Source organism: Peromyscus leucopus, chromosome 6 (assembly GCF_004664715.2).
Source record: "Peromyscus leucopus breed LL Stock chromosome 6, UCI_PerLeu_2.1, whole genome shotgun sequence".
NCBI classification, from domain to species: domain Eukaryota; kingdom Metazoa; phylum Chordata; class Mammalia; order Rodentia; family Cricetidae; genus Peromyscus; species Peromyscus leucopus.
Window position 1 is genome coordinate 129508448 of NC_051068.1, and position 25399 is coordinate 129533846.

The window sequence follows — 25399 nt, forward strand, 5'->3', positions numbered from 1 at the left end:
GACTGAGCCCTTATCTGTGTCTTATGATTCTAACTAAAGATATATGGGTCTGAATTGAGTTCTTGTAGCACCACAATCTGGGTCCTCTAACAGTTGAAGAACTATTTGGTGTGGCAAGAGACCACACATTCCAGTCAACATTCCTGTTCTGTGTTGTGTGTTCAGACAGAATACAGAAGCAAAAGCACTTTCCCCCCTATACAGGGCCATGCTATCATGCAACTGAAGTCTTTCTTTATTAAAAAGATTCTTTACCCCATGCAATGGACAGAATGAATTAAGAGCCTGGCAGTTATTTGGGATCTTTGGGTTATGAATTAGAGCTGGTGAGGACAAATACTTATTTTTCAATGATCTCTGAAATTTCCAAGTTTTAAACCCATAACATATAAAGGCAGCTTGTTTTTATTAATGATTATCTGGTTAAAATCACTAAAGGTGTTTTAATACAGCCTCTTGTATAAAATCAGTTACCCATTTTTTATTAGGTACCACTGATATTAATAAAAATGAATTATAAAGAACAGACAGAATAGAGAACAGATAAGAGGCCCACCTGCCCTCAGAACCCTCCCACACACCCAGTTCAGAGCTGAAACCCTGACACTCCTTCCCACCTACTCCCACTGCCATGCCCCAGCCCCTACACAGGCAGATACTTGCTGATCAGGTACATCACACTGGCTGCCAGAAATATAGACCACAAAAATCAGAAGACCAAAGAGGAAAGAGAGACCAAGGAACAAAATACCCATTCAGTAAAGACAAACTCAAAAATCAGCACCTAGACCTATATTCATCCCAAACCCAGATGCCTAGATGTCAGTGTAGGAACACAATCAACAACATCCAAGGTAATATAGCCCCACCAGAGCCCAGCTATCCTACAACAGCAAGAACTGAATATTCCAAAACAGCTGAAGCATAAGAAAATGAACTTAAAACCAAGTTGATGATGATGAAAGAGGTCCTTAAAGAGAAAAATGAATAAATCCCTTAAAAATTCATGAAAACGCAAACAAACAATGGGAAGAAATGAATAAATCCCTTAAAGAAAACTAAGAAAGCCAAGAAAAAAAATAAACAAACAGGAGAAGGAAATGAATAAAACTGTTCAAAACCTGAAAATGGGAATAGAACAATAAAAAAACACAAACTGAGGGAACCCTAGAGATGAAAAATCTAGGTAAGCAAATAGGAACTACAGACGCAAGCATCACCAACCAAGTACAAGAGGTAGAAGAGAGAATCTCAGGCATAGAAGATATGATAAAAGAAACTGATACATCAGTCAAAGAAAATGTTAAATCTAAAAAATCCTGACCCAAAACATCCAGCAAATCTGGGGCACTTTGGAAAGACCAAACCTAAGAAGCCTAGAAATAGAAGGAGGAGAAGAATCTTGTCCAAAGCTCAGATTTTCTTTTCTTTTCTTTTTTTTTTTTTTTTTTGGTTTTTTGAGACAGAGTTTTTCTGTGTAGCTTTGGATCCTGTCCTGGATCTCATTCTGTAGACCAGGCTGGCCTTGAACTCACAGATATCTGTCTGCCCCTGCCTCTCGAGTGTTGGGATTAAAAGTGTGTACCACCACCACGTAGCTTCAGAAAATATTTTTAACGAAATCATTGAAGAAAATTTTCATAACCTTAAGAAGGACATGACTATAAAGATACAAGAAGCTTATAGAATACCAGATAGATTGGATCAAAACACTAAACATATAGAACAACGAAAGATTATTAAAAGCTACAGAGGAAAATGGCTAAGTAACATATAAAGGTAGACTTATTAGAATTACACTTGACTTCTCAATGGAGACTCTAAAAGCCAGAAGGGCCTAGACAGATGTCTTAGAGACTTTAAGAGACCATAGATGCCAGCCAAGACTTATATGTTCAGCAAAACTTTCAATTACCATAGAAGGAGAAAACAAGATATTCCATGACAAAGTCAAATTTAAGCAATATTTATCCACAAATCCATCCTGATAAAAGGTGCTACAAGGAAAATTCTAACCCAAGGAGGTTAACTACATCCATAAAAACACAGGAAATAAGTAATCTCACACCAATAAAACCAAAAGAAGGGAAACACACACACACACACACACACACACACACACACACACACACAACCAACAACAAAATAACAGGAATTAACAATCATTGGTCATTAGTATTTCTCAATATCAACGGACTTAATTTCCCAATAAAAAGGCAGCCTAACAAAATGGATATAAAAACAGGATTCATGCTTCTGCTCCATACAAGAAACACATCTCAACATCAAAGATAGACATTATTTCAGAGTAAAGGACTGAAAAAAGATTTTCTAAGCAAATGAACCCAAGAAGCAAGCTGCAGTAGCTATTCTAATATCTAACAAAATAGACATTCAACCAAAATTAATCAAAATAATGGGATGAAGGACACTTCCTACTTATCAAAGAAAAAATCCACCAAGATGATGTCTCAATTTTTAACATCTATGCTGTAAATGCAATGGCACCCATATTTATAAAAGAAATATTGATAAAGCTTGAATCACACATCAAATCTCACACATTAATAGTGGGAGATTTCAGAACCCCTATATCACTAATGGATAGGTCATCTAGACAAAAACTGAACAGAGAAATAATGGAGTAAACAGACATTATGAACTGAATGGACCTAGCAGATATCTACAGAACACTTCATTCAAACAGAAAAGAACATGCCTTTGTACATCATGGAATTTTCTCCAAAATAGATCACACATTCAGTCACAAAGCAAGTCTCAAATGATAAAAGAAAATTCAAATAAACCTATCAGACCACCGTGGATTAAATCTGGATTTCAAGAAAACCAGAAAGCCTACAAACTTTCTACTGAATGACTGCAGGGTCAAGACTGTAGTAAAGAGAGAAATTAAAATGTCCTAGAATTCAATGAAAATGAATGCACAACATACCCAGACTTATAGGACACAATGAAAGCTGTACTAAGAGGAAAGTTCATAGCACTAAGTGCCTTCATAAAGAAATTGGAGTGATTTCATATTAACAACTTAACAGCACACCTGAAAGCTCTAGAAGTAGATGGCAGGAAATAACCAGGGGCTGAAATCAATAAAATAGAAACAAAGAGAACAGTACAAAGAGTTGATAAAACAAAGAATTGGTTCTTTGAAGAAATGAACAAGATGGACAAACTCTTATCCAAACTAATTAAAATACACAGAATATCCAAATTAACAAAATCAGAAACAAAATGGAGACATAAAAACAGACACTGAGGAAATCCAAAGAATCATTAGGTCACACTTCAAAAACTTATACTTTGCAAAATTGGAAAAAAAACTAAAAGAAATGGTCAATTTTTCTTGGTGGATACCACTTACCAAAGTTGAATTAATGTCAGATAAACAGTTTAAATAGATCTATAACCCTTAAGGAAATAGAAACAATCATTAAAATTCTAGCAATTAAAAAAAAAAAAAAAAGCCCAGGGCCAGATAGTTTTATCGCAGAATTCTATACGGCCTTCAAAGAAGAGGTAATACCAATACTCCTGAAATTATTCTACAAAATAGAAACAGAAGGAACATTGTCAAATTCATTTTATGGGACCACAGTAACCCTAATACCCAAACCACACAAAGATTCAACAAAGAAAGAGAATTGCAGACTTATTTCCCTAATGAACATTGATGTAAAACACTCAATAAAATACTTGCAAACCAAATCCTGGAACACATTAAAAGGATCACACACCATGATTAAGTAAGCTTCATCCCAGAGATGCAGGGATGCTTCAACATTCAAAAGTATGTCCATGCCATCCACCACATAAACTAAAAGAAAAAAGCACATGATCATCTCACCAGATGCAGAAAAAGCTTGTGACAAAATCCAACACCCATTCATGATAAAAGTCTTGGAGAGATCAGGGATATAAGGAACATACCTAAACATAATAAAGGCAATTTACAGCAAGCCTATAGCTAACTTAAAATTAAATAGAGAGAAACTCAAAGCAGTTCTACTAAAATCGGGGACAAGACAAGACTGTCCACTCCCTCCATATCTACCCAACATAGTACTTGGTTCTAACTAGAGTAATAAGAAATTAAAGGAGATCAAGGGCATACAAATTGGAAAGGAAGAAGTCAAAGAATCCCTGTTCTTAGATGGTATGATAGCATACATAAAGGACCCCTCAAATTCTACCAGGGAACTACTACAGCTGATAAACTCTTTCAGTGAAGAGGTTGGATATAAGATTAACTAAAGAAAAAATCAGTAGCCCTCCTACATACAAATGATAAATGGGCCGAGAAAGAGTCAGTGAATCAACACCCTTCACAAATAGCCTCAAATAATATAAAATATTTTGGTATAATCTAACCAAGCAAAAGAAAGACCTGTATGACAAGAACTTCAAGTTTTTAAAAAAAGAAATTGGAGAAGATATCAGAATATGGAAAGATCTTCCAAGCTCATAGATCAGTAGCATTGACAAAGTAAAAATGGCCATCTTACCAAAAGCAATCTACAGATTCAGTGAAATCCCCATTAAAATCCCAACATAATTCTTTACAAACCTTGAAAGAACAATACTCAACTTCATATGGAGAAACTAAAAACCCAGGATAGCTAAAACAATCTCATAAATAAAAGAACTTCTGGAGGAATCACCATCCCTGATTTCAAGCTCTACTACAGAGCAATGGTAATAAAAACCATATGGTTTTGGCACTAAAATGGACAGGTGGACAAATGGAATGGAACCAAAGACCCACACATAAATCCACACACTTATGGACACCTGATTTTTGACAAAGAAGCCAAAATTATACAATGGAAAAAAAAGAAAACATCTTCAACAAATGCTGGCATAACTGGATGTTGGTATGTAGAAGAATGCAAATAGATCCATATCTATCACCCTGCACAAAACTCAAGTCTAAGTGGATCAAAGGCCTCAACATAAATCCAGATACACTGAACATAATAGAAGAGAAGAGAAAGTGGGAATTAGTCTTGAACACATTGATACAGGAGACAACTTCCTGAACAGAATACCAACAGTGCAGGCACTAAGATCAACAATTAATAAATGGTTCCTCAAGAAATTGTAAAGTTTCTGTAAGGTAAAGTACACCATCAATAGGCCAAAACATCAGCCTACAGAATGGGAAAAGATCTTCACCAACCCCACATCTGACAGAGGGCTGATCTCCAAAATATATAAAAAATTCAAGAAACTAGACATCAACAAATGAAATAATCCAGTTAAAAATGGAGTACAGATCTAAATAGAGAATTTGCAACAGAAGAATCTCAAATGGCTGAGAAACACTTAAAGAAATGTCCATTATTATCCTTAGCCATCAGGGAAATACAAATAAAAATGACTCTGAGATTCCATCTTATACCTGTCAGAAGGACTAAGATCAAAAACATACATGACAGCTTATGCTGGAGAGGATGTGGGCAAGGGGAACACTCCTCTACTGTTGGTGTGTACAGTCACTGTGGAAATCAATATGGTAGTTCCTCAGAAAATTGGGAGTCAGTCTACCTCAAGTCCCAGCTATTCCACTCTTGGGCATATATACAAAGGATACTCCATCCTACCATAAGGACACTTGTTCAACTATGTTCATAGGAGCTTTCTTTATAATAGCCCGAATTTGGAAACAATCTATATGTCCCTCAACTGAAGAATGGATAAAGAAAATGTGTTTACACTCCAATTTACACAATGGAGTATTATTCAGCTGTTAAAAATGATACCATTAAATTTGCAGGCAAATGAATGGAACTAGAAAAAAAATTATTCTGAGTGAGGTGACCCAGACCCAGAAAGCCAAACATGGTATCTACTCACTTATAAGAAGAAATTAGCTGTAAAGTAAAGGATAATCTCATGCTACAATTCACAGACCCAGAGAGGCTAAGAAGAAGAGACATATAGATCTCTCTGGGAAGAAGAAATAGAATAGATTTCATGGGTTGACTGTGGGCAGGTGGGGATGGGAACAGGAGGGATCAGGTTGGGGGGCATGGAGTGAGAGTGTACTAAGAGAGATAACGGGAAGTGAGGGGCATTTTGGGGGCAAGGTAGAAATCTAGGACAATGGAAATTCCCAGCACCTATGAGGGTGACCCTATCTAATAGTCTTAGTAATGGAGGATATAGAACCTGAACTGGCCATCTTCTGTAACCAGGCAAGGCTTCCAGTGGAGGGACTGGGACACCAACCCAGCTACAAAACCTACAATTTGTCCTCCCTGCAAGATAAGCTGGGGTAAAGGTGCTTGCAGAACTTGTGGGAGTGGCCAACCAATGACGGTTCCAACTTGAGACTCATACCACAAGAGGGAGCCCAAGCCTAACACTGCCTGGATGTCCAGGAACCAGAGTCTGGAGAGCCTAGATACCTCAAATAGAACCCAAACATGATCAGCTTAAAAAAAAAAAAAAAAAAAAAAAAAAGAAAGAAAGAAAGAAAGAAGAAAGAATGATTCCTATTGATACTCTGCTATACTTGTAGACTATGAAGCTCAGCATAATTGTCATCAGAGAAGCTTCATCCAGCAAATGGTGGGAGCAGATGCAGAGACCCACAGCTAAACATTAGGTGGAACTCAGGGAATCTTGCAGAAGATGGGGAGGAAGGAATGTAGGAAACAGAGGGGTCAAGGACACCATGAGGAAATGGCCCACAGAATCAACTAAGAAGGGAACATGGGGCCTCACAGAGATTGGACCAACAACCAGGGAGTCAGTAGGAGTCTGACCTCGGTCCTCTCCATATATATTACGGTTGTGTATCTTGGTGTTTCTGTGGGACTCCTAACTGTAGAAGTGTTGTGGATATCACTCTGTATAAATAAAATGCTGATTGTCCAGTAGCCAGGCAGGAAGTATATCTGGGACAAGCAGAGAAGAGAATTCTGGGAAGTGGAAGGCTGAGGCAGAGAGGTGCTGCCAGCTGCCGCCATGAAAAGCGAGATGTAAGGTACCGGTAAGGCACTAGCCATGTAACAACTTATAGATTAATAGAAATGGGTTAATTTAAGATATAAGAACTAGATAGCAAGAAACCTGCTGTGGCCATATAGTTTGTAAGTAGTTTAAGTCTTTGTGTGTTTACTTGGTTGGGTCTAAGTGGCTGCGGGACTGGCGGGTGAGAGAGATTTGTCCCGACCGTGGGCCAGGCAGGCCTGGAAAACTATAGCTACATCTGGCATCCAATGTTTGTGGTATGAATTCACGAAAAAGCTGCTTGCCTGTGATCTTTGGGGTCCCTGCTCAGACCCTAGTTACCCTCAGCCAGTTGTGGTGAAGCACACTGGTTGGATTTACTGAAGGAGGCAGAGGCAGGAGGACCCCGAGTTTGAGGGTAGCCTAAGAGGCTTGCTAAGGAGAAGCTTCAGCTCAGCCACAAACGGTGGCGGTGGGACCATGGAGGCCGTGGCTACTGCTCCAAGTTGCTGGCTTTTTCTCATTCTGTTGGTGACTGCGGTGATGCTGCTACCTGGGACAAAGGGTTTACTGCTGCTTGTTCAGAGAAGAATTGCCAGGACCATCGTGTTACAAGAAAACATTGGCAAAGGTCAGTTTGGAAAAGTTTGGCAAGACAAATGGTGCAGAGAAATTGCGGTGAAGATTTTCTCTTCTAGGGAACAACGTTCATGGTTCCAAGAGACGGACATTTATCAGACTGTGATTGCTCCAAACCACAAAGGAGGCACACACACACAAAAATGTCTGCAGGGAACCATGACCACGCCTAACAGTGACTTTGAAATCTTCAAAAAGATGACAGGATCCCACAAAGATGATTCCACATGGACTATGGTAAAGCCATTAAGCTGATTAACACCACAGAAAGATTGACTTTGGACTACAAACTGCTTAAGACAATTTTGAGATGGCTAGCTGAGATGATCCAGCCTGACAGACTACTTGAACAAGGACTTGAAACAAGCCCTGTACTTTCTCATTATGCAGCGACTGGACAAATGATACAGGACTTGACAATTAACCCAAAAATTTTCTTTTCAGGATCCCCTAAAGATATCTTCACCCCCAGAAAGCAGGAAGTAATTTTAAGAAAACGATGCCCACATTCCCAAGAAGTGGGGTGGGTAGGTTTTGGTTGTTTAATGAGTTTTGGATATTGTCATTGTTTACAATGGTTGGTTACAAGTTGTTAATTGTTAATGGTCAGGAAAAAAGCTGAACAAGGAAAAAAGCTGAACAAGAAGATTAGACTCAGAGTTTTTGTTTGAAAAAAAAGAAAGAAAAAGAAAAAAGAGAATATAGATATGAGGTAGATCATCAAATCTACTCTGAGAAAAAAGATAAAGAAATAATAGGATAAATGGGTAGATCATTGAATCTACACTAAAAAAAAGGGGAAGATTATTGAAACTTTTATGAAAAGAAAAAAGAGAATATGAATATGATAAGATAAAAGGTCAATTTTTGAATCTACTTTTTAAAAGGACTATTTGTTTTATATAGGATAAGTAACAAAAATTTTTTTGTCTGAGTTTATCAAATGTTACTGGACTGGACATTGTTAGTATTTATAATGGAGTTTTTATCTGAATTTGTCAAATGTTAATGGACTAGACATCGTTAATGTATTTCTTGACTGTATATATTGTATATACTTATTGGATATAGTTTTTCTTGTATTAGTTATAAGCTTTTTTAAATTTTAGACAAAAAAGGGGAAATGTGGTGGTATTGTGTTCCCCAAAATATTGTGCACGCTAATAAACTTATCTGGGGTCAGAGACAGAACAGCCACAATATTAAACATAGAGGTTAGGCAGTGGTAGCACATGCCTTTAATCCTAGCATTCCAGAGGCAGAAATCCATCTGGATCTCTGTGTGTTCAAGGATACAGCCAGGCATGGTGACTCACACCTTTAATCCCAGGGAGTGATGGCAGAAAGCAGAAAGGTATATAAGGCGTGAAGACCAGAAACTAGAAGCATTTGGCTGGTTAAGCTTTTAGGCTTTTGAGCAGCAGTTCAGCTGAGACCTTTTTGGATGAGGACACAGAGGCTTCCAGTCTGAGGAAACAGGATCAGCTGAGGAACTGGTGAGGTGAGGTAGCTGTGGCTTGTTCTGCTTCTCTGATCTTCCAGTGTTCACCAAAATAACTGGCCTTAGGTTTTATTTTCATTAATAAGAACTTTTAAGATTCCTGCTACATAGAAGTGGGGCTGTCTGTGACTCTTTTGCCTGCTTTTGGGTCCCTTTTCCTCCTACTGGGTTGCCTTGTCCAGTCTTAATATGAAGGATGTGCCTAGTCTTATTGTAACTTGATATGCCATGTTTGGTTGATATGCCTGGGAAGCCTGCTGTATTTTGAAGGGAAACAGAGCAAGAGTGGTTTTGGGGTAGAAGGGAGGTGAGGGAATAGATTGAGAGGAGGCGGAGGAGGAAAAACTAGTCAGGGTGTAATACATGGGAGAAGAATAAATAAAAAAGAAAAAGAAAAGAACAGGCAAAAGAGTATTTATATAGAAGCTTATAACTTCACAGGTTAAAAGTGAAAACAACAGAAGCTTAAGGTATTTTTCACTAGTGCTTCCTAAATTTCAGTATCATGTGTATCCCCAGGCCAACCCGCTAAGATGCTGATTCTGATGCTGTATTTAGGGATGGGACCACACTGCATCTGTAACCAGCTCCTGGGAGACACAAGCGCTGTGGGGCCAGGAAGGTGCAAAATAAAGCTCTTGCAAATATTTTAAGAGCAAGATGTAAAACACATGTGACAGGCATGCCAATAGCAGCTGGAGTCATGCGTGGGTCCCAGCTCTGTCAGTATCAGTGACAGGAACAGCAGGAGAGGCCTCCACTCCATTTCTGAAGATGTACTCTGCTTTTCTCTAGTTTAGTTTGGTTTTCAGAAGATTTCTGGCTGGAAAGATAATCCTGTATTCCTGGTCTTTAGTCACAGAATGAGTGAAGGAAGGAATATGAACATGTCACATAGATAATCTATAATCTCCTTGAACAGTATTTATGACTCATGAAGCTACAATGAATGCAGTTACTAGTAAACAGAAACAAATGGCTTTGGGCTTCATCTTAATTCATCTTAATCTTTAACTCGTAACAGAAGTAATGTGGCCCTTGAAAGCTGAGTGAACTTTATGTACTATAAGCCCCCTCAGCTGTAAAATGGGCAACACCCAATCTATACAAGTTCAATAAGGGTTAAGTGTACATTAACCCCTGGTGAAGAGGTCAGACTCCATTAAGACTACATAGCAGGAGGTAGATAGCATCCTGAGGAATCAACGCCTCAGCAATCTCCTTCTGAACATGAAGATATTGTTAAGGGAAATTGACTTATTTAAACTTGGTTATGTCGTGAAATGAAGTCCATAAATTATCAGCAATTGATTAGTAGTTTGTGGGAGGCACAGGAACTAGGTCTATCTCTGTAGAATTTTGTATATCTGAAGATATTTTGGATAGAGGGAGGGAGGGAGTGAGAGGGAGTGAGTGACTGAGGGTGGGAGAGAGTGGGAGAGAGAGGAGAGAGAGAGAGAGAGAGAGAGAGAGAGAGAGAGAGAGAGAGAGAGAGAGAAAGAGGGAGAGAGGGAAAGGGAAAGGGAGGGAGGGAGGGTGAGAGGGAGGGGGAGAGAGAGAGGGAGAGAGGGAGGGAGAGAGAGAAAGAGGGAGAGAGGGAAAGAGAAAGGGAGGGAGGAGGTGAGAGGGAGGGAGGGAGGGAGGGTGAGAGAGAGGGAGAGAGGGAGGGAGGGTGAGAGGGAGGGGGGAGAGAGAGAGAGGGAGAGAGGGAGGGAGGAAGAAAGAGAGAGAGTGAGGGAGAGGGAGAGAGAGAGTGAGGGAGAGGGAGAGAGAGAGTGAGGGAGAGGGAGAGGGACAGAGAGAGGGAGAGGGAGAGAGGGAGGGAGAATTGTTAAACAGCTACTGCAGGTATAAAAGGCTCAGACTTTGTGTAAATGTGTTGGCTTAGCCCAGGGTAGAGACCAAGCTGCAGGGAGTTGAGCTTGAGCCTGCACTCATGACCATCAGAGGGAGTATCTAGCTGAGTTCCTCAGTTGATCATTGTCAGCTTTATAACTGGGTAGCAGGGGCGGCAGTAGTACTTAGCCATGTCTGTAAGGTCTAAGTACACAGGAAGGAAGTAAAACCCAATAAACCCTTCTGTGGACAAGAGGGGCACTGAGTTAATTTAGTCTTTTAAATGTGTTTCTCTTAGTGTACATTATTTATATACAATAATGGGTTGATGGTTATGGTATGCTTATATATACATATGTAAAACATACATTAGTTACACTCACCCTTCTTTGCTATTCCTACCTTTTCTGATGGCCACCTCCCTTTCTCAGATAGTCCCTCTTCTACTTTCCCCTTTTTCTTTTTTAAATCCCAATTCTACATATGAGAGAAAACTTGATTTTCATTATTCTTATTTCAGATAATGTAAATAAATTGATTTAATTTGGGCTGGGGATTAAGTCTTCAATCACTTCTTTTATGTTTCCATTAATCTTAGCTAACCTGTGGGGCTACTACTAAATAATGACAAGACATTTACAGACTTCAGTCAGATTATTTTTGTATCATGAATGGAAGAAGCCTACTCACTTTCAGTTCTAAATCTCCATCTAAGTTGGGTTTCACCAGACTGAGGAGGAAGCTGTGTCTTTTAGTAGTGCTGGCCAGATCCTAGAACTTCCCATCATTATAGAGACAACACACTTCCATTCCACCCAACTTTCTCACCCACCCAGAGCAGCTACAAGTTTTCATTTTCTTTGCTCTCTAGGAAGCAAATTGGATCCATTGAAAAGGAAGACTGTGAAAAATTATTTTAGATTGCATGAGAAAAGCATCATCAAAATGCAAAGTTCTGCCTTAAACCATTCTTTAGTGGAGAATGGAGAAAATAGCTCTGCTTATTGACAGATTTTATTTTAAATTCTACATGCTCCAAATGAAGATACTAAAGCATTGTCTGACCAGTCAAAACTGCAGAAATATTTCATGCATGTGAGAGTAAGAGCAATTTCAGTTTAGCCACAGCCCACAAACAACAGCTGTCGGATGATGGCCTGGTGGGGGCTGTGGGAAGAATGGTTCCATATAGGTATTGTGACAGCCTTTGTACTTCAAATTTTATGCATTATAAAATCACCAGTGAATTCCATATGATTACTTTTGTGTTTTTCCTCATCACTGTGAATGAATGAACGTGAGGGCATCTATCATTGGAGCAATACGTTTAATTTGTGTGTTTCAAATTTCTCTAATGCTTTTGACCTGTAATCAAATACAGCAGTGCACTGTGTAGCCATCTTTCAGTGAGTGGCAAATGGCATTTAAGACAGTTGTTCTGAAAGATGATAATGGGTCTGAAGGATTTTTACTGCAAACATGGGAGAGTGGCTCCATTGCAGAGCTCTTGCCTGGCATGTGTGAAGCCATATGACTGCTCCTTAGCACACAAAACAAGTGAGACAACAAAGCAAATAAACAACCAAACAAAGCAGAACCCTAGTTGCTTGGTGACACCCTAACGTATACTATGGCTCTGCACTTGGTGTGTGGTGGTGATGGTGTAGGCAGACCAGTTGTGCTGCTAGTCACACAGACGTCAACACATGCAAGGCTGTGCAGCAGACACCCGTGAGAAGGACAGTAAACAGCCTACTGTGTGAAGTGTTTACCAGGCTATGCTTTTTATCAGTTTTTTGGAGGGTATTCTTTCAACTTCTTCTAAAGTTCACTGTTTCACTTGTGGAAGGAAGTGCCTCTATGATGTTCACACAGTGACAGAACTCATGCCTTTGAAATCAAATAACTCTTGGTTGCTCCATGACTCTGAATGGTTTATTACTGAGGACTCTATAAAAGCCTGGATAACTGAGGAGATGGATTACTGGGTAAAGTGCTTGCTGCTCAAATATGAGGACCTGAATGTGAATCTCTGCTGTGGGATGTTCTGTATGTCAGATGTGTTGCTCTGATTGGTCAATAAATAAAACACTGATTGGCCAGTGGCCAGGCAGGAAGTATAGGCGGGACTAAGAGAGAGGAGAAATAAAAGAACAGGAAGGGGAAGGGAGACACTGCCAGTCACTGCCATGACAAGCAGCATGTGAAGATACCGGTAAGCCATGAGCCACGTGGCAAGGTATAGATTTATAGAAATGGATTAATTTAAGATGTAAGAACAGTTAGCAAGAGGCCTGTGATGGCCATACAGTTTGTATGCAATATAAGTCTCTGTGTGTTTACTTGGTTGGGTCTGAGCGGCTGTGGGACTGGCGAGTGACAGAGATTTGTCCTGACTGTGGGCAAGGCAGGAAAACTCGAGCTACAGCTCTCCAACACTCATATGAAAGAGCTGAGTGTGGTGGCTAGAATCCCAGCAGTAGAGACATAAGACAGAAGGATCCTAGGTTTTTTTAGCCAGCCAGTTCTTTCTATTCAGTAAACTCCATGCCAAAGAAAGACTATGTGTTAAACAAAAAAGTAAACAGACGGATGATAGACAGGGTGCCTAAGTACAACACCTGAGGTCATCTGTGGCTTCCACATGTAGGTGCACATACAAACATATACCCCCTCACAAACTTTCACACACATAATATATGTATACACAAAAGCCTGGAAATACTATATATCTCATTTATTAACAGTACATTTTAAAGGTTTCAAGTTTGCTTGTTATAGACTGAATAGTTATTTTCTTCCAAAACTCATATGCTGATGTCCTGTTCCACCCAAGGTCCTAGAATTGAGACATGGAACTTTTGGGAGGTTATGGAACTGGATACAGCCATAAGACTGATGAGAGAGCATCTTCACACTTCCTCTCTTGTGTAAAGGAGAAGTCACATGACCACAATAGCATGGGAGCTGCTAGCAGGCCTAGAGAAGAACACTGATGAAGGCTGCCTTTCTGGGTACTAACTCTAGAACCATTAAAATGCATGTCTGTTGTTCCAGCCACATTAGTGGGGTTATTGTTCCATGCAGTTGAAGAGATACATCATCACTGCATTCCCAAGTGAAAACAGAGCGTTTTTCTTGTGGATGATGAGGACAGGTCTTCCTGCTTGGGTGGCGTGGGTGGCAGTCACTTTACTGACTGGACCATTTCTCCAGCCCTTAATTACACTTACATGCAAAGTAAGCACATTTTCCTGAACCAAACCAAATAAAACAAACACCCCCAACAAAACTAAAACCAAAAACCTAAATAAAACGTTGTTTTATTTCCTTTATATTCACTACTGATTTTCAAGTTAGTTTTTAGAAGAGTTAGTCCAATCTACTAACACTTTCCTTATTTCTTTCCTGGAGAAGAGGAAACAAAGAAATCAACAAAACATAATAACACTAAAAATCTCAGAAAAATGAGTTATTGTGATAGAATTTTTGACCTTTATCCCTGTAAGCCAGCTATAAACTTTTGAATTAAGTGATTCAATTTGTCTTTGAAAAGTATCTTTCACACTTTTAAGAAAGTTGCCAATTTTAGCAAAAAGAAAATTAAGTATGTAATAACCTGGTACCCATTTCACTTGCAGAATTTTCCCATTTTTCACTTTGTATTTTAATTTTGAGTCAAGGCAATTAGCAAAAAGTTGGAACATTAGAGTTCTAAATAGAAAGACACATCCATTACCCACCCTTTCAGCTTGATACTCTCAACCTCTTAACAATAAGTATAGATGTATAGAGAACTCCAGAGAAACAGTTTACCAAGAGCAAATTATGTACCATATTTTTTAAAATCTTTATACAATTTTAGAGCTGGAATTAAAAACTACTTTAATTGAGATTTGTTATATAATTTATTGTTGGAATTAAAAAGTTAGATAATCTATAAAATAAGCAGTTATAACCTGTGTGAAGTGGGATGTAAAGAGCCAGGCTTGGAAACACTTCCATGAAGGCAAACACAGGGAGAGAGAACATTTTCTTGTGGGCATTTTGATAGGGAGCATAAAAGAATCACATGAGGGTGGTGTTTTAACTCAGATCTAGAGCCCTGATACTCAGGCTGTCTGTGAATCAGAAGTTGTGATATCACTTGGACATCTGAGAATGGTGTGGAATTCCAAGTTCTCAGGTATTATTCCTATTAGACCAGAGCTTGTCTATTAAACAAGATTCTCAGGTGCCTGTGACACTTGTCGAAGTTTAAAAGCATGGACTTAAAAGATGCAAGTAGTCAGTCTTAGGAAGAGTAGAAGAGATATTCCAGGTAACAAGTGAGACAGGACCAAGGAGTCAGGACAAAGTTTATCTCATTGGAAAATCTGGAAAAAGGGAAGCCTGGAAACACCACAGATGCATGACAGGACTGATGTGTGTCAGGCATAATAATCAGGCAAGTGCAAACTGTGTTTATGTATTTTATCAAGAGAGTTCTTAATTTCATAACCGTAGCTGGTAGTTTCTTCAGTAATTGACACAAAAATCTGTGTAGCAACAAAGCCTGAACTTTTTCATTCTTTCTCTCTCTTTTTCTCTTTGTGAACCATGGGAGTTTAATTAACGATGCCTACAGAAGCATGGATGAGCAGTCATTGCAGAGGTGTGGACAACTTGTTAGAAGCTACACCACTGAAGATACTGTCTCTCCCTCCACCAGCCACCACTAACTGACTAGATTTTCAGGAAGTTGTGGGGCAAGGCCTACAGGATTGCATCCTAGGGAGGCATGAAGTTGGCATTACGTTTGGATGTGAAGTGTTTCTCTAAGTGTTGGAGGCTGTGTCTCTTGTGCAGAGTATTAGTTGCAGAGCTCTGGGAAGCAGCTGGATCATGAGGGTTCTAACACTGTAAATTGATTTATACATGGATGGATCCATAGCCTAATGGGCTACTGAGGTGGTAGAAGCTTTAAAAGGTGGGTCCACCTGTGGCATATTCAAGAGTATGTCTGTCCCCACTCCTTCCCTCTCATTCTGCTTATGAGCTACTGTGAGTTAAGCAACTTTGCTTTTCTCTTAGTCATGGTGTTCTGATGTATCCCAGGAGCAGAGCAACAGAGTCAAATGACCATTCACTGAACCCACTGATGCCATGAGCCAAAACAAACTTCCTCCTTTAAGTTGATTTTCTTATAATCGGTGGGATGCTGGCAACACAAGTGGAAACTGAACACACTACCTGCTCTGACACCAGAAAGAGAGTCTAGGACTATAATGGGTAGTGGTGGATGATGGTGTTTCTCTGGGTTCCTGGGGTGTGCAGCAGGGAGAGTGCAATGTGCCAGGAAAGCCTGGAGGTGGCCCCGGAGATGTACAGGAGAAGGTTGAGCCTGAGGTCTTCTAGGTACTCAGCTTTCCTAATTAGCTGTGAACCTTTACCTCAGGTACTCTTCAGAAAATATTTCTCTATGATGGCCACCTTGAATTCCCTTTACTCTTTGTCCATGGATTAGACTACTTCATGGTTCATTTTGCTGCTGGCCATTGTCTTGTGCGTTCCATGCAAGGTGATACCTAAATGGGGCCTAAAAATGACTGTACAACTAGTTACAATAGCCTGAGAGTGGATCCCCATGTCTATACAGTTCATTGTGATCAAGGACAATGTTGGCTATAGTCAAGTACCAGGTTTCCTTTAAGGAGGCACCTGCCCCGTCCAACTCTTAGGTATTGCTTCTTTCACCCAAAACAAGTGTTTCTTTTGCCTTTGTGGCATCTGAGCATTTCATAATAATCAGCAGTTTCACCCATGAAGACTCAATGGCTCTACCTTGTTGGTATTTGTGTTGCTCTATTTACTACCTACCAAGTGACTAAAATCTGATTGCTGACTGGTGATCATGGGTTTGCATTGAGTTACTATTTGACTAGTTCATGTTTTTCCACATTTGTAAGTCAAGGGACTTGAATAAATGATTATGACTAAGCTCAAAGGCAGACTCCGGTGTAGTTTGTGCCATACTACTTGTCTTCTGGGAAGGAAGCAGAGAGGTATAGGTTAAGCAGTCCTGCACCTACCAGCATGAAACAAATCCTGCACTCAGGATGTGGACTGCTAGGTCAGGAGAGGAACTAGTCCAGTGTACGTCTGGGATTAAACGAGACTTCAGAACTCGGTTTGTCACCAAAGGGGACAAGAGGCCAATAGAGGCTGAAAACCACACCCATGGACAGGAGCTGCTTCTCAGGGAGACCAAAGCCAAGTATTTTTCCCTGCTGAGAAAGCAGCTCTCCTGTGCCCATGTTTGGCTTATCCAACCTCTTAATTTTGTCTTCAAAGAATCAAGATATTAGTTTGTATAGGAAATATAAACTAAGAGGCAAAAATACCAATCACAGCCTTTTAGAGATTAATGAATTTGAATTCAGTTCCCCTGAGTTTGACCCAGTGAAAAAGATTAGTGCCTGAGAAGATAATTGGGAAGAGGATTTTGATAATAATAACAAAAAATAATAATAACAATATTGTTTTTTTGCAACCCCAAAGAACTACGTTTTCTCTGTTGGAGAAAATGGAAGTAACTGAGGACAGAAACATACTGGACAGTCTGGATATTACAATGTTAATGGTTGACACTTTTACTGTTCTCCAAAACAGAATTGGAAATTTAAATTTGTTGAATTGTTCTACTCTTTAGAAGTGGAACTTCTTAGACCAGTGGCTGTTTTTCCACTTGGCAGTGGACAGATGGGTGAGAGGAGAAGGCAGGGACAAGTTCACCATCTAGCCTGCAGTGGTGGTGGCTCTAAGGCTACACCCTATGTCAAATCGAAGAATTTAACAGGCAGTTAGCCTTAATTGTAATAAACTCAGCTATGTTTAAAATCTGAATCTTTTTCTCCTTGTGTATACTGAACTCTGCCAAGAGAAAGGACTTGTATACTCTTTCATAATGGGACAAGGCAGCTGGAATCTGATGGAATGGCCTTACAGGAAGGCTGATTTCAGCCTGAAGATGGCTTGTTCTGACACCTCATTTCATACATCGTCAACAAAGTCACTTCATTGAAACGAACATTAACAGTCCACAAGGAATTGTAAACTAAATGTTGTTTAAGTTCTAATCAATTAGTAAAAATTATGCAGCATGTTTTATCCTTTTAAGGCAATGTTGGGATTTTATCTTCCAGTTTTTTTTTAATGGTGGCTTTGCTTTTCTCTTTGTTGTCCAAAAAAAAATTCAAGCTTCTATATGTACAAAATTATTAGAGTGTAATTTCAATATACATATATACATACATATATATATCTCACAAAGACTTAAAAACTTGATTCCCTTTTTATGAGAAATACTTAAGTTAATCTATAGTTGCTACTCAGTAAACTATATCAGATTGATACTCTCTGAAAAATACCATTAACAGTGTAATTGCAGGTCTTGTAATCACTTTGCTTGAGAAAGGTTGATTGACTGTTTCTCATTATGTTTTATAGCTTCAGTGGACTCTGTTCAGATGTAAAGTTTTTACGATGTAAAATGAATGAAATGCAGTTCAAAGGAAGAATTTGCAGCAATGTTTTGATAGAAAATACAGCATAACCTTTAATTTCTGGTAGCAAACAGGCCAATAGACTAGTGTGGGAACTTACTTTCCAATTGTATTGGGTAGCATAGTGAGTTGATTGTCATCTACTTTTAGAGTTGTTAGCTTTTTCAGCAGTCCTGAAACAGAGAAGATGCTTTATTAATACACCAGAGCAGGAAATGTCATTGAAAGAAATCATAGGGCTCACTCATGTTGAATCTATGTTGTTTCAGTTGGCTATGTTCTGCATATATAACACACAAACAGACACAGACTAGTTTTGAGTTGTTGTTGTAAAAATTCAAACGTCAATGGGAGTAAATAGCATCAGAGCAGTTAAGTAAACAAACTTGGGGTCCACACACTTATCAAGAGATGCACCCACATCTTCCTGTTTTCCAGCAAATGGACCAGTAGAAACATTTTGAGTCGGCTGAGATTTAATATTGAATTAATTCCCAAGCACAGATAACTCATTTTCTTATGATACAGACTGGAAACAGTTTAAAACAACAAGAGAGTAACAGTCAAAAAGTGAGAAGGGAAGTCCTACAACAAAAAATTTATGATTACAGTTGTGGAAAATGACCACACATGAGTCGTGTGCTGAGATTTCAGAAATGGTGGACTTGATCAGTGTTAGACACAAAAATAGTTCTATTTGTAATACCTCACATTGAGCTGGCCAGGGATTAATGTTAAAACTATCTTTTAAATGTGTATGTGCTTTTGTGTATATGTGCTTGAATGTGTGTGGACAGATGGATGCATGTGGAGTCCCAAGGTTGGTATCTGGAGCTTCTAGGATTGCTCTTACACACTCTTCCTTTGCTGAGGCCAGCTATTTCTGTCTTACTGAGAGCTGGCTGATTTTACTTATCTGCCTTGCAGGCTTGCTCTAGGACCCTGCCTCCACCTTCTGAGGCTGGATTACAGATAGGCTATCGTTTATCTGGGTGTTTGGGATCTAAAGTCTAGTTCTCACTTGCCTGGCAAGTGCTTTAACCACTGAGCCTTCTCCACACCCCACAACCACTTATTTTTCACTGTCTGACCTGTGCCCTCCACACTTTTTATGGCTTGACCTCCTTCCATTACCTTAATGTGCAGTCACTACACAGTAATGGGAGAACAGCTGCCTTGGGCGTAATCACTCCTCTTATCCAACCATCAAACAGCTTGTAAATCAATGTGGCTTCAATAGCGAAACCCAAGGACAAAATATCAGTACGAAGGTTAGCATTTGTTTTATATGGGAACTATGTATATATGCTGTAGATTACTGTGTCCTGCAGAAGATTTGTCAGGAAAATATTAATTTCATAATCAAATGTCGCTTGGGGATGTCAAGTTAAGGAAAACTAAACCATTTTCCTTAACAAAAATTTTCTAGGACTTTTTGATATAGTTATATGAAAACGTGATCCTCTGAAATTTATGCGTGTGTGTGTGTGTGTGTGTGTGTGTGTGTGTATGTGTGTATGTGTGTGTCCCTGTCCACACCCACTTGAGTGTGGAGCATCCTTTAACATTCACACCTTGTGGATATGGTGTCAAGTCATGCCAACCTATTTTAGTATTCTGATAATTTTTTAAAAGCCAGAGGAAGTCACATGAAGTCTGAAGTAAAGCTGTGGTTGACTTAGGATTTCAGTATAGTTATGTTTTCTTCAGAAGCAGGTAAAGAGAACTAACCCTGCTGTCAGACTGCTGCAACAAAATACCTGCAACATGGGAGCATAATTCATCAGCTTGAAAACAATAGCATGTGGGAAACAGGACATTCCTTTGGTGCATATTCATCATAGTGGTCTGAACATCTTTTGTACCAATCATCTCTGTTCAAAAGGTATTGGAACCATTTTAGCTTCCCTAGTGTATGTTTTGAAACATCAGCTCTGGGATGTAAAAGGACACCAGAGCTTGTTTATGTTATGAGTGGGCCATGAGTTACATTAGAATGTTTTGTAGCTTGAAGCCCCCATTAGACTGCTATGCTCTAGCCCACCATTGGAACTGTGGGAGGGTTGAGTCTCTTCACCACTGTGTTGGGTCACAAGAAACTGAGGCTTGGATGACAGATGGCTGAACAGACACCAGGTTACCATGAGCATTTCCAGAAGACCTGAGGCCTCTGGTGTGAAGCAATGTTAAGGAAAACGAGGTAGGTTTGGACTCAGGCAAGTGGTTTCTGAGCAGACTAGAGGTGTGGCTCTCACATGAGTCTTTATAGCAGACCTTTCTGCTTAGCAAGCAGACCTTTCTGCTTAGCCTGAGTCCGTGGATTTACAGGAGCTTACCAAGACCAGACCACTTTGCTGCTCACACATTACCCAAGGATCTAGTCTAGACTGGCTTAGAACCTCAGTAGGTCTCTGGTTGTGGGCTGAGTACCAGCTTCATGCAGGCTCCTGTCTTCCTCTCCTTCCCTTGTGTTTCCCTCTCCACATTCTCTATCTTTTTATACACCCCTGGCATTGAAGGATGAGGAGAACTGTAATTGCCATGTAGATATTCTTGTATAGATACATAGTTAATATGAATGCTCCAAACATTAAAATAGCTTTTTATTAAACTTGTCAATGTTTGTCGGGCATTGTACCCATTGTAATAGTTCTATGAAAGCAAATGTCTCTGTCTCCCAAGTCTTAGTTCTCATAGGAGCTGCCACTGACTGAACACTTGGCACCTTGGATTAACTAGTGAGCCCCTCAACATGAACTAGAGGTAATGCTACTCCCTCACATTGATGAACAATTGGAGCACAGAGACATTATGTGACTTGTAGAAGGTCACACAGCAGGCAAGCAACTCGAACTCAGGTAACTTGACTGTGGAGCCTCTGCCCCAATTACTAAGTGACCATAGTTTGAAAAGTAAAACATTATGCATCCTCCTCTAGTGATTTTTCCTTGCTATCCAAAGAAGCTTTTTATTAAAACCACCTGAAAGAGGAAGAGAGGTGTAGCAGGAATCTTAAAAGTTCTTATTAATAAAATCAAACCTGAGGCGAGTTATTGGGGTCCATGCTGGTAGATCAGAGAGACAGAACAAGCCACAGCTATCTCACCTCGCCGGATCCTCAGCTGGTCTTGTCTCCTCAGACTGGAGGCCTCTGAGTCCTCATCCAGAATGGGTCTCAGCTGAATTACTGCTCAAAAGCCTGAATGCTTAACCAGCCAAAATCTTCTAGTTTCTGGTCCTCACGCCTTATATATCTTTCTGCTTTCTACCACCACTCCCTGGGATTAAAGGCTGGCTTTCTGGGATTAAAGGCGTGTGTCACCATGCTTGGCTGTTTCCAATGTGGCCTTGAACTCACAGAGATCCAGAGGGATTTCTATCTCTGGAATGCTAGGATTAAAGGTGTGAGTGCCACCATTTTCTAGCCTTTGTATCTAGTGGCTGTCTGTTCTCTGACCCCAGATAAATTTATTAGAGTACATAATATTTTGGGGAACACAATACCACCACAGAGAGGCCTTTCACTCTTCTTGAAAACAGTGCAGGGAGGGACCAAGCACAGAGTGGTTGCTGAGTCTGCCTCTCTGTCAACCGACTCTCAGCTGCAGGACTGGTGTGACAGAGTAGAGATTTTGTTTTAGTTGTATTTTATTTTATTAATATGGAAATTCTTCTCTTATTTTTAAAATTCCTGGTGACCCAATAGATAATCCACATTCCAATAAGAAAGATGAGGTTCCATTTCTCATCCAGTTAGTGTCTGCGGTTTTTCTTCGGCCCAGAACAAAACTCTTATGTTTGTTGGCCAACATGGGAAGGCCCTGAGGAAGGACTGTCTGTGTCTATAACCAGGCCCTGGGCAGATAGTCAGATATAATTTCCCCTGAAGTTTCAGTGAGACATAAAGGACAGTTCAGTGAGTAACTAGTGTCCCCAAGTCACTTTCTTCCTAGGAGAGTTCTTAGGTCCTGAAGGGAGGTGTTAGAGCAACAAGAAACCTCTTTTGTCTTTCTTCTTATGCTGCTACATGCTCAGCTCAGTGTTCTGCATCACTCTAGCAGGATGCCTTACTCCAAGTGGAGTCTAACTCTGTGTCCTGGAATTCACTCTGTAGCCCAGGCTGGCCTCGAACTCACAGAGATCCTCCTGACTCTGCCTCCTGAGTTCTGGGATTAAAGGCGTATGCCACCACAGCCCAGCTGTGAGCTGCTTTTTAAAGAAAGATAAATTAACAAATAATCCTGCCAAATCAAGAATGCCTTGTCTTTGGAAATAATTGGTTCTTTTAAATAAAACAGGCTTATTTAACTAATTTGTTATTTTTCTGTGATTTATGACACATAATTTCATTGTTTTATATTCTATGATTACTTTAACTTCTTTTTTATCTTCTGTATGGATTTTTTTTCTATTTCCCTCCCTCTGGTACTTTCAGGTTTTAAATTTTATTTCTATTGAAGTGGATGCATTTTCATTTTTAGCATGCTTATTTAACTCCATTTTCCTGCATACTTGTGGAGTTCTTTATTTGTCAAGTAAATAGCCATTCTTAGCATGAGTAAATGTCCTTTACTAAGGATGGCACAGCATATGCCAGACACAGTCTCAGCACTGAGAAGACAGCTATGGGCAAAACTATGTTCTCTGAATCAAGGCATTTTGCCTATGCATTTTCAGTTGTATGGGGGTGGTGCTGAACATGTAGAGTCGCATACTACCACTCTGTTGTCCTGATCAGATGAGGCTCTTTGTAGCTAACAAGCCTCCTCAATGTTGCAACACACATACAAGTTCTTCCCACACTCATCTGCTCATAAGTTTCATTTATGATGACTAACGTTCAGATCAGAGGCCAGTATGTTCTCTGAGATGCAGCTGGGAAATGTGAGAGGCCTAGTCCTTCAGTTTTGCCTTGTGGTTGGAGAAACACGTTTGATATGGGTGCTTATGTAAATAAAAAGTCAGCAAATTTATGAGAAAAGCTTGTGTGATTTTGTTGAAACCAGTGTTCTCCATCAACTGGCCTACTTGGTCTGTGACAGTTCTTAGGAGCATTAGCAAGTTGCTGAATACATGACACATTTATTACAAACAGGTTGAAATCCCCATTTCAAAGTTAAGTGAACTCATGATTTTTCTCCTAGCCAAGATATCTCATAAACAGGAAAAATATAAAAGGACTACTCACTGTTCAGTCTTTTTTTAACTTTATCTATAAAATATATAAATAAAAAGATCTGGTACATGCTATACCTACTCACAATCTTTTTTTCTGGTAACCATCTTATAACATATTAAGGACAATATGTCTTTTAAAAAATAATGGAACTAAGAATCTATTTTACACATACACATTTTTATGTTTTTTACCTGTTATATCAATGTTACAATGCATCCATCATCACCAAATAACTCTAAATCTAAATAACTTTAAATCTAAACACTTACTTTTCATGACAACACTGAAATTTAGGAGATTTGACAGTTACATCTATTTAATAGGAACATTTCACTGGAGAGCTGGATTTGATGTTAAATTTAACAGTTCGTTTTAAGCTATTCATAATATACAATGATCTTGCATGGTGAATTTGCTAATTCATTAATGTCAGGCTAGTAGTATATTACCTACATGCATAAACAAGTTATACTGCCAAAAAAGAAACTGCACACTTGACATAATTACTCATGACAAAATGTTACATCCTCACCTATTGAGTCAGGCAGCTGTTGCAACATATTGGATGATAGTAAGAGGTCCTCAAGGGCTTCACATCCAGAAATATCCATGTCAACCGTTTCTATCCTGTTTTTTGACATATCCAGGTATACCAACATCTTTAACTTCCCTATAGACTTGAAGACAGTGCATAAACTCAGGGTTAGTTGGGGATATTTCACAAGGCACTTGAAGCTGTAAAAACCGTGATGTTGTGAATTAAATTTAAAACCACCATGACAGTAAGGAGGATATGGAAGCATTGATCAAATGTACACTGACTGGAAAGCACACTGGTGCATCCACTTCAAAACACAGAATCCCTACATTACCTATACACCCTAGGCCTATTCTGCACAATTAAAAACACAAATGCACACAAATGGTCACAGCTGCATTATTCACAGCAGTCAAGTGGCAGCAGCCTAAACCTGCCTCAATGACTGCATGGGTAAGCAAAAGTGGCCTGCCTGCATAATGGATATTATTTGGCAGTGAATGAAGTATTGAAATATGTTACAATAGCTGAACTTTGAAAGGTGCAAGTCACAAAAAACCACACATGTAGGATTACGCTCATATGCAATGTCCAGAATGGGTAAATTTATAGACAGGAAGTAGAGAAGATTGCCAGAGATTTAGGATTGCTTTTAAGGGTGATGGAAATGTTCTAAAGTTAGGTTGTGATGATGTTTATAGAACATTGTGAATCTGCTAAAAAGTCCACTGGTTTGTAAATGCTTATGAATTATATCTGCAGTGGTTATAGATAAATTCTGAGTCAATGCAGCAGTCAGAACACAACAGATCTGAAATTTTCCAATGGAGAACTGAACATTGCATAGTATCTTTAAGGTTTAGATGTCTCAGAAAGATTTAAAATTATAATTTGGGATTGATTCTGCTAATCAGAATGTGGGAGGCAAAGAGGTCTTTGTACTTACAGATAAGGACTAGGGGAACCTGAAAGTTAAACATACAGGTTGTTCCTTCAAAGAGAAGAATACATAACCTGTCATCCACCCTGAAGTCATTTCCAGACCTTTATCATAAGCTCGTTTTATTCAGTTAATCTACAGAACCCATCATTATGGAAGGTGTCACATGTACTTTACAAAGAGTTTTGATATAATCATGTTTGATCTTTATCTAGCTTACTTTGTTCCTTAAAGAGATTTATGTATT

The 25399-nt window shown here is 39.3% G+C and overlaps 1 protein-coding gene across 11 annotated transcripts in view; it reads right to left on the minus strand.

Moving 5' to 3' along the window:
• The window catches only part of Lrrc7 (leucine rich repeat containing 7), a 479632-nt gene that overhangs the window by 107842 nt on the left and 346391 nt on the right, over positions 1-25399 (minus strand). For all 11 annotated transcript variants that reach the window (XM_028890385.2, XM_028890382.2, XM_028890380.1 and 8 more), the window contains 2 exons: positions 24207-24351; positions 18596-18668 (listed from right to left, as the gene is read on the minus strand). In XM_028890385.2, coding sequence (XP_028746218.1) covers positions 18596-18668; positions 24207-24351 — 218 coding nt within the window. The remainder of the gene's footprint in view (positions 1-18595; positions 18669-24206; positions 24352-25399) is intronic.